The sequence below is a fragment of the Notamacropus eugenii genome, chromosome 3 (assembly GCF_028372415.1).
Source record: "Notamacropus eugenii isolate mMacEug1 chromosome 3, mMacEug1.pri_v2, whole genome shotgun sequence".
Lineage (NCBI taxonomy): Eukaryota > Metazoa > Chordata > Mammalia > Diprotodontia > Macropodidae > Notamacropus > Notamacropus eugenii.
Window position 1 is genome coordinate 75,756,043 of NC_092874.1, and position 8,724 is coordinate 75,764,766.

At 38.7% G+C, this 8,724-nt stretch overlaps 1 protein-coding gene across 10 annotated transcripts in view; it reads left to right on the forward strand.

Moving 5' to 3' along the window:
• Positions 1 to 3,873, forward strand: part of CCNY (cyclin Y) — a 306,697-nt gene extending 302,824 nt beyond the window's left edge. For all 10 annotated transcript variants that reach the window (XM_072652032.1, XM_072652033.1, XM_072652041.1 and 7 more), the window contains one exon: positions 631 to 3,873. In XM_072652032.1, coding sequence (XP_072508133.1) covers positions 631 to 747 — 117 coding nt within the window. In that variant the 3' untranslated portion in view covers positions 748 to 3,873. The remainder of the gene's footprint in view (positions 1 to 630) is intronic.
• Positions 3,874 to 8,724: the final 4,851 nt, after the last annotated feature.

Genomic DNA, 8,724 nt, shown 5'->3' on the forward strand with positions numbered 1-8,724 from the left:
CAAGGTACTTCAAAGGATATCTTAGCCAATTCTCTCATTTTTAGAGATGACGAAACGAAAGCCCAGGGAGAAGGCAAATGAATTACTTAATTGTAGAGGCAAGATCACAACTTCTGACCTCTTGCTCAGTGTTCTTTCCTCTGCACTGTGGTATGGGAAAATCAAAATAAAAAATAAAATCAAAAGTATTAATTATTGAGGGATCAATTTAATGAAATTTGGAAAGGAAAGGGAGGCGAAGGAGGGAGTGAGGAAAGAAGGGAGGAAGAAAAAAGGGACAGAAGGAAAGAGAAAGAAGGGAGAGAAAAGAAAAGAAAAGGGAAGGAGAAAGAAAGAGAATGAGAGGGAAAGGAGGGAAAGAAGGAAGGGTGAAAGGAAGGAAATGGAGTAAGGGAGAGGACAAAAGGGAGTGAAGGAAGAAAGGAAGGGCTCCAGGCCCAATGATCTATCCAGTGCCACCCTGCTGCTCTCTGAGGACAAAGAAATAGTAGACTGTTAAGTACTGAATAAAGCTTACATTCTCTGTTATTTTATTATTGAAGGTGCTTGGTAAATATTTGCCAAATGGAATCGCTTGATCTGAATCCAGTTGGTTCATGTCTGACCTTCTCCCTCTCTTCTGGCTTGTAGGCCATCTCTCGCCTGTGCGAAGATAAGTACAAGGACTTACGAAGATCTACAAGGAAGAGGTCAGCTAGTGCTGACAACCTGGCTGCATTGAAGTGGTCTCCAGCCATCATCTCCTAACAGTGGCATGTAGGATATTCTTACAAAAATACTGTTTTCACCCCTCTGGTTTCTCATTTGATTTGGGAAAACACAAAGACTCTGGGGTTTTTTGGTTACATTTTTGTTTGGTTTTTTTAATCCTTAGCTCCGACAAGCTGCCTTTACACTGCCTCCTCACCGTGTGGCATACTCGCAGCAACTTTTCAGTGGAAAGCTAAATCAGTATTTTGGAAATCCTGTCTCATGCCTTTTCCCCCCCGATATCACTAACCTTTGGTGAGGGAATGGGGGACTCTGCAGGAAGAAACAGAGGAAAAGGAAAGTAGTGTAGAAGCAAGAAAGAAAGATATAAATGACTCTCTCATCTTTTTGAGACATTGTGCTCATCAATAGATAAATACAAAACGAAAACAAAACAGGAGATAAACACGTTTGGATGTGCACTAAGGAAAATGAGCGGCATTTTTTTACCTTAACCTGAAATACAGCTCAGTACATTCTGTCGGATTTTTTGCATTCCTTCTAGCTGCTTTTCAGAGTTTGGGGGATTTTTTTTTTGTTCTTCTTTTTCTTTTTTGGTCCTGCAGAGCAGAGAATACAGTCTGTATCTACCATAGCACAAACATCCAAATAAATAGTATTGTTTGTTCCTCACTGCACTATTCTCTGTGAGCTGTCTTCTTAGCCATCATCCTTCAGAAGTATTATGCATTTCTTAAGTTTCTAGATACCTGAACTGTAACTTTGACTTTTGTCCCCAACAGTGAACAAGTTACCTTGACCATAGTGCTGAACCAAAAGTATACAAAGTGATCCAACATTCCTGTGCTGTTTCTTCTTTATGTTTTTCCCCAACCAAAAAATGGGAATTCACACAACGTGCTTGTGCCTTCCTGTGTTCTTGGAGTGATTTTGTTTTCCTCTGACCTAAAGACGCTGATGTCAAAACACTCAGACTTTATGGGCCAAGAGGAAGCAATGTGCTGCAGAAATCTCTCTTGGGTTGCGATTCTGATTCCCCATCCTCACCTCCCCCCAGGCACTTAGATCCTTGCTTGAATTCACATCACAAAAGTGGTTTTTTTTGTACAGCCCACCTAGGCTATCCCTCCATCCCCATCGTCGCTAGCAATATCCTCCTCAATTTTCATATGTTTACTTTAAATCAAAGTTATGTCTGTTTGTATAAAACTTTTTTTAAAAACTTAAAAAAAGGGGTGGGTGGGAGGAGGGTCTCACTGGGAAAATAATTGAAGAGATGAATGTTAACCTTTATTGAGGTATTTTTCACAGGTTGAATTAAAAAAAAACAACAACCCACCACCACCACCATAAACTATTTTTCATTGTGGGTGCTCAGAGAAATTTAAACAAAATCCAAACTGTGAAGAAGGTTGATGTTTCATGAATTATGATTGTACCTTTTTAATTTCCTAATTATTCCTGGTTTCCTTATGAAATAAAGCAGACTATTTTATAGTAATGTCAAGACTGAGAGACAGCATGGTACAGTGGATAGAGGGCCAGCCTAGAGTCAGGAAGACCTGAATTCAAATGCTGACTCTAATACATAATAACTGTGAGATCATGAGCAAATTGGTGAATCCTTCTGTGCCTCGGACGATTCTTTAAAATTAAAAGTTATAGATGAATTGCTGATCTTCATCCACGGAGGGAATTTCCAAACCCTGGAGTTCCCTGTACCAATGAAATCACAGGTCTGGACCTATATACATAAGTGACATCAAAAATGTGTTAGGGTGGGGGGGGGAGTGATAAATTTGAACTCAGCTCCATGAATCTGATTCTGTGAAGGTTTCTTTCTTTTTATACTTTTCCTTTGAATCTGACGACAGAAGACAGGTCTCCTAATCTCCTCCCTTAATTCCCTCCCCCCCTACTCTTTTTTTCATCAGTGATGTAAATGATAGATTTTCTGAGTTTTTTTTTTTTACATGGTTTTTTGGACTAGCTGAAAATCTAAAGATCTTCCACTAGTTTTCTTCCCCACCTTAGTGCTGGAAGGTCATAGACCTGACCTGTGAATGTCTTTATTCACACATCACAGTGTAACATGCCTTTGAAACAAATGGCCTTCCAGGGCCAAGGTACCAATTCCAGACTGAATATTCTCTATTGGCAGGCTCATGTGATTAATTCTCTCTGTCATCTGATTGTTGGCCCAGAACGATCCACCAAGTTCTTTCTGATCTATTTTAAAAAAAAAAAAATAAGCAAAAAAGAAAAGAAAAACCCAAACCTCAAAATGAAATAAATTCCTTCTTCCCCTGATCTGTGCCCATTCATTTGGGATAATTTCTCTGTTCATGTGCAGGTTCAGTTTGGAACAGAGAAAACTGAACAGAGCAAGAGCTCTGAAAATTAATAGAAAGTACAAAATGTATTCCAAAAATCTATCCAGCTGAAAAAAAATAAAGGGACATATTTTCTTAGCTTCTGGAATTTTAATACCTCTCAAGAAAAATGAGTTCCTTCCATGATGTAGATGGTCATCATCTTTTACCAAACCATTTCAGAAAAGAGGTTCTGTTATCTTTTTAACAGAAATTGTAGTTTTATCCCTTTTATTTGAATGAGAGACATATAAACTTTGAATTATGTAAATATCTCAATGCATCTGCTATAATTTTGTGGAGTTTATTAAAACTACTTTGAAGATTGTATAGTCTATTTATTGTATGTATGTACATACAGTCTGATACTTAAAATTTAAAGTGGATTCCATAAAATTTGGCTCAGTCTTGTTTAGACTATTGATTATTGTCTTCGCCTTGTGCACTGGACTCTACCTCTGTATAGGAGAATTTTCCATCCTCTTTCATTAGTACTCATTCTGTGATTAAGTTGATTATGTTTCTTGCACTAAGGTTTTATTTGAAATCTGCTGTAAGTGTAGATTTTCTATTTTCAGTTTTGCAATAGAAATCATTTGACCTGTAGTTAAATAGTTATTTTTGGTTTATTATTTTTTCTACATGATAATTAAACTTGCTTTTTTTTTGTTTTGATTTGTTCTGTTTGCCAAAAAAAAAAGTACAGTACCTATTGATAAATGGTAGTGACTGTAATCTGTTTGCAAGGTGATTTAATACCATACAATTAAAACAAATTACTATTTAGGAACACATTGTCTTAGTGTAGTTTTTGGGAGCTCCTCTGGCCAGAGAGTTTCATCATTGATTAACGAAGGGAAATTCTCTTACAGGGTGAACATGGGAACAGAGTTCATTGACTAAAATTATGACCTTGACTCAAGCAACATATTTGTATATTAATCCTTTTAAAATATGAAAATCATCTGTAGGATCAAGGCTTTTTATTGGGAAGGGGGATAGAGGGAAGGAAAGAAGGGAGTCGAGGATTGAGACTTATTTCACGTTAGTCTCTTTTCTTGTTTCATTCCCACCCTTAATTGATTATTTGCCAAAGTAGCAATCTCATCCCCTGGTTCCTTTGCACAGATCAAGAGTTTCTATCCCCACATCCAAGAATCCTTAGTTCTTTAAAGGTCCAAGTAAGATTTCGCCTCTTTCAGGGAGTCTTTCCTGATTTCTCTAGATGCCACTGTTCTGTCTCTATTTATTACTGGCTTTTAATAGGAACAGACAACATATAAATGAGTAGTCAAGTTATCTATCCCAGTAGAATGTAAGCTTTATTTACATTCTTATGGGAGACAATTTTTTGGTTTTGTGTTCATATTCCTGAAGTGCCTAGTAACATTGCCTTACACAGAGTAGGTGCTTAATAAATTGGGAGTGAAGAGATCTAATTCCCATTTTACAGATGAGGAAACTGAAGTTCAGACACTTAAATGATTTACCCAAGATCATACAGCTGGTAAGTGGCATGACCAAGACTTGAACCCTGGTCTGCTGATTCCAGTTCTTTCTACCCCACCATGTTGTACCAAAGTCTTCTTTATTTTCACACCCAATTTCTTTTAGTAGGTATCCAAGTGATTTTGTTCTGTCCATCTTACATGATAAAAGTTTCCTCTTGTCTTTTCTTACCTAATTTTGAACCAACCCTCCCTACTCGGAAAATGTGTCTTGATATTAAGGGTACTTCACACTGGTCTGAATGACATCAAGCCTGAAAAAGCAAATGGCAGGAGGGGTCATCTTGAAGAACGGCTTTGTCCTCATCCATGTAAGTAAATCCCGGCTTGTTGCAATGTCACATTTTAAAACTGACTTTTCTTGTAAATTTTTGCAACTGTAAATTTAATGCCACCATGGAGTACTTTATTGGGGGCATCCCTGAAGGATATGGATATTGAATGAATAAATGAGTGAACGAATGAACAACATTTATTGAACACTTAGGTACTGGGAATACAAATAGACACTCAACTCTATATAGTATGAGACAACACATAAATTCCCAAAGTGCAGTAGCACAAGAATAGCAATGAATCTTTAATCCCAATTTCATGGATAAAACCCTATTTCTGATATAGAGCCATTTGACAGTGCCAAGGACATTGAGGTCCAGAACTTTGTTTTCTGGGTCTTCAGAGGCTGTGGCTGCTGAGGAGGTTGGGGGATGGCTGCTTTGGTGGTCTGGGGCCTCTGTTATTTTTGAAACTCCTGGGCCTTCCTGTCTGATGGCAGTTAGCTGTAGTTGGTATTGGTGTGGCTAATTCTTAATGGCAGCTCCCCAAGTCTAGTTGGCCACGAGTTCTATGAGGCATATGTGAGTCCCAGAGGTTAGGAACTTGTTTGGAAGTCTGCAGTAGAGAGTGGGTACTTCATGGGACCTCATGACAGTAACTTTTAGGGTGATGCCCTTTGTCATCATATCAGCTGGCCTCCCATTGCTCAAATTTTAAATTGAACATATTATCTTCTACAAAACAAAAACCACAGAACCTTTTTTTTTTTTAAACAGGCAAGGAAATGAGAAGTACATTGTATATGGTAGATGCCTAATGTTTATGGGATTATATAGCTCCATACACACAATTAGGATTTTAATGATGTACCCACCTCTTAAGATTACTTTTATCATTTTTATAACCATATTAAGGCTTCTTGTCAATTCTATAACATAGGTATCAGAAAAGTTGATACTATCCCCATTTTCTAAACCAGGAAACAGAGCCAGTGGTAGGATACCTTTAGGGCTTGACCCTTTATCTCCTTTCTTCTTTTGCTGTTTATTCACTTTGCCATGTCCAACTCTTAGTGACCCCATTTGGGGTTTTGTTGGCAAAGATACTGTAGAGGTTTGCCATTTCCTTCTCCAACTCATTTTACAGATGAGGAAACTGAGGCAAACAGGATTAAGTGACTTATCTAGGGTCACACAGCTAATAAGTTTCTGAGGCCAGATTTGAAATCAGGAAGATAAGTCTTCCTGACTCCAGGCCCAGCTCTCTAGCCACTATGCCATGGACCTGCCCATCCTTATTCCTTATTGAATTCTATTTTGTGATCATTAGGTGATTGACTCTGAAGAGACTATGTGGCTTATTGGACCCCTTTCTGTAAGAAAGCGCACAAGGATTAATCCATTTTTGTTGATCCCTCAAGCAAGAGAAATGATTGAAAAGTTATGTGGGATTGCAATGCTACCATGAGCTATCCCCATCTGAAACATAAACAAGCCCTCAGGCAGTGATTTATCCTAGCAGCTTGAGGCCTAATCCTGAGGCAGCCTCTGTTAGAGCAGTCCCAGGAGATCCGGTTACAGCAGGAGGCAAATTCCAGCAGAGCATAGCAATGAAGAGGATAAATAAAATCAGATCTTTAAAGATCCTGCCTTTACCTCTCAGTTTATCATGCTGTTTGTTATGGGTTGGGTTTTTTCCCCATGTAAAATCTGTTTGCTCATGGAAAGTTGACATTTGAGGTACGTCCCTCTAAAATCTACCCCTCCCATCCTTACTTCGTAACAAGTTTTATCCTACAAAAATTATAAAATGGAAATGGGAATTTAATATAAGCTAATGTTCATGATGATGTTGGTATTAAAATGTTTCATTGAAGAAAGATGCTGAAATGGCAGCCATGAAGTCTTAGCTCCACCACTGACCTGCCTAAACCAGTGACTTAAACCTCCTTACCACCACCCTCATCCCCTCCCCTGGGCTTCAGTTTCCTCATTTGTCAAATAACAATCATAATTTCTGCCCCTACCTCTGTCATAGGGCTGCTGTGATGAGTTAATGTATATAAAATTGCTTGAACTGAGAAAATTGTATAAGGGATTATTTAATGTGCCAAACATGGATAAACTGTCAAACCTTTGGGCTAGCCTTCCTGGGGGTGGGGGTGGGGACTAGACAGGTGAGATGTAGAATTCTGGTTCTTAACTTTGAGGGATGAAGATATAAAGAACAGAAGAAAGACTTTTGAAAAAGCAAAAATATGGCACACAGATCCATCAAAGCAAGGAGCCAGGTGATAGAAAGCTCGGGCTTATGACTGTAACAGGGAGAGGCAATGAGCCCATGTATAAGTGTGATATTGATATACATAACATGCACATATTACATATGCATGATCTGTATGATATATGTAATAAATGCTATATTTGTGTGCATTTATCTATCTATATACAGAAAAAGAGACAGAAAGAGGAGAGCAGAGAAGGAATAAGTGAGGAATATTTAAGGGCACAGCCAGGTAATGCTAAGAAGAAGGATCAGGCCAAGGGAATGGACCAGATGTGGCCAAGGTTAGACCTTGAAGGTCTTTAAGAAGGGAGATTTTTTTTTTTAATCTGGTACTGAGGGATGGACAACTTGGGGCTCAGAGAGAGAAGAGTCTGCTTCCTTAGCCATTAAGGAGGCCTTGCTATATGGTGGTAAGAAGACCACAGAATGTGAAGGCATAAGGCCTGAGCTTCTGTCCCTGCTCTGTTAGGCCATGTGGTGCAATGGAGATAGTACCTACACTTGGATGCAGGGAGGACCTAAGTTCAGATCCCATCTGTGAAAGTAGCTTGGTGACCACACACACATACACAAACCCTTTGAGCCTCAGTTTTCTCATCTATAAAATGGAGATAAATGTTACTATCATTATAATATATTACCAGTTTGATATTTGATGTCATTTCATCTCTCTAGGCCTCAGTTTCCTTATCTGCAAAAGGAAGAGAATAGTCTATGTAACACCACTGGTGAGTATCTCTTTGGAAGCTAGACTTGGCCAACTGACAACTGGATCCTTCTTATTTACTTTTCTCTACTGGAATGAATCCTCCTAGGCCTTGCTTATCTCTTCCTTGAAGTATTAAGTTTAGAGTGTCATGGCCACCTCTTCCTCGCTCTGTCCCCCAGCCTTAGTCTCTTGAGAAATTTAATCAGTTTCACTGAATTTCAAGTCACTTAACTTGGATTCAATTGACTCACTTCAGCGCAGGGGCAATATAATGGCCCTCAGGTTCACACGATCCCTTTCTCAGCTACGTTAACACCTGGGCCATCCCCAGTCATCCTAATGAATATCTGGTCACTGGATCCAGATGGCTCAAGAGGAGAAAGTGAAGCTGGTAACCTTGCACAGCCCTCCCTCAAAACAAAGTCAAGTGCAAGTCATGTCATCATTTCTCTGATGTCATGGTTCTCTTCTAAAACGAAGGACAAACAGAACAACTCCTCCATTAAGGAATTTATGTCAGATGATAAGAAACGTAGTCATAACCATTCAGAACTTCCAGTTAGATCAGAAGTTCCGCTCTCTGTTCTAATTTAAATTTTATGTATTTCACTATTCCCCTTTTCTTTGCACTAACCTTTGTGAATGGTCCCAATTTTCTTTATGAATGAAGTAAAATCAAGATTCAGGAAATGCATAGATAAAAGAAGGTAGAAGACTTTTTAACAATACAGGCATGGGGAGGTGAACTTGAGGACCAGAGTAGATAAAAATTATCTGAAAAAAGATCTTGGAATTTTAATGACTGGCAAGCTGGAGATGAGTCAGCTGTGTTTTTAGTCTTGTTTTAATCTAGATTTGTTAA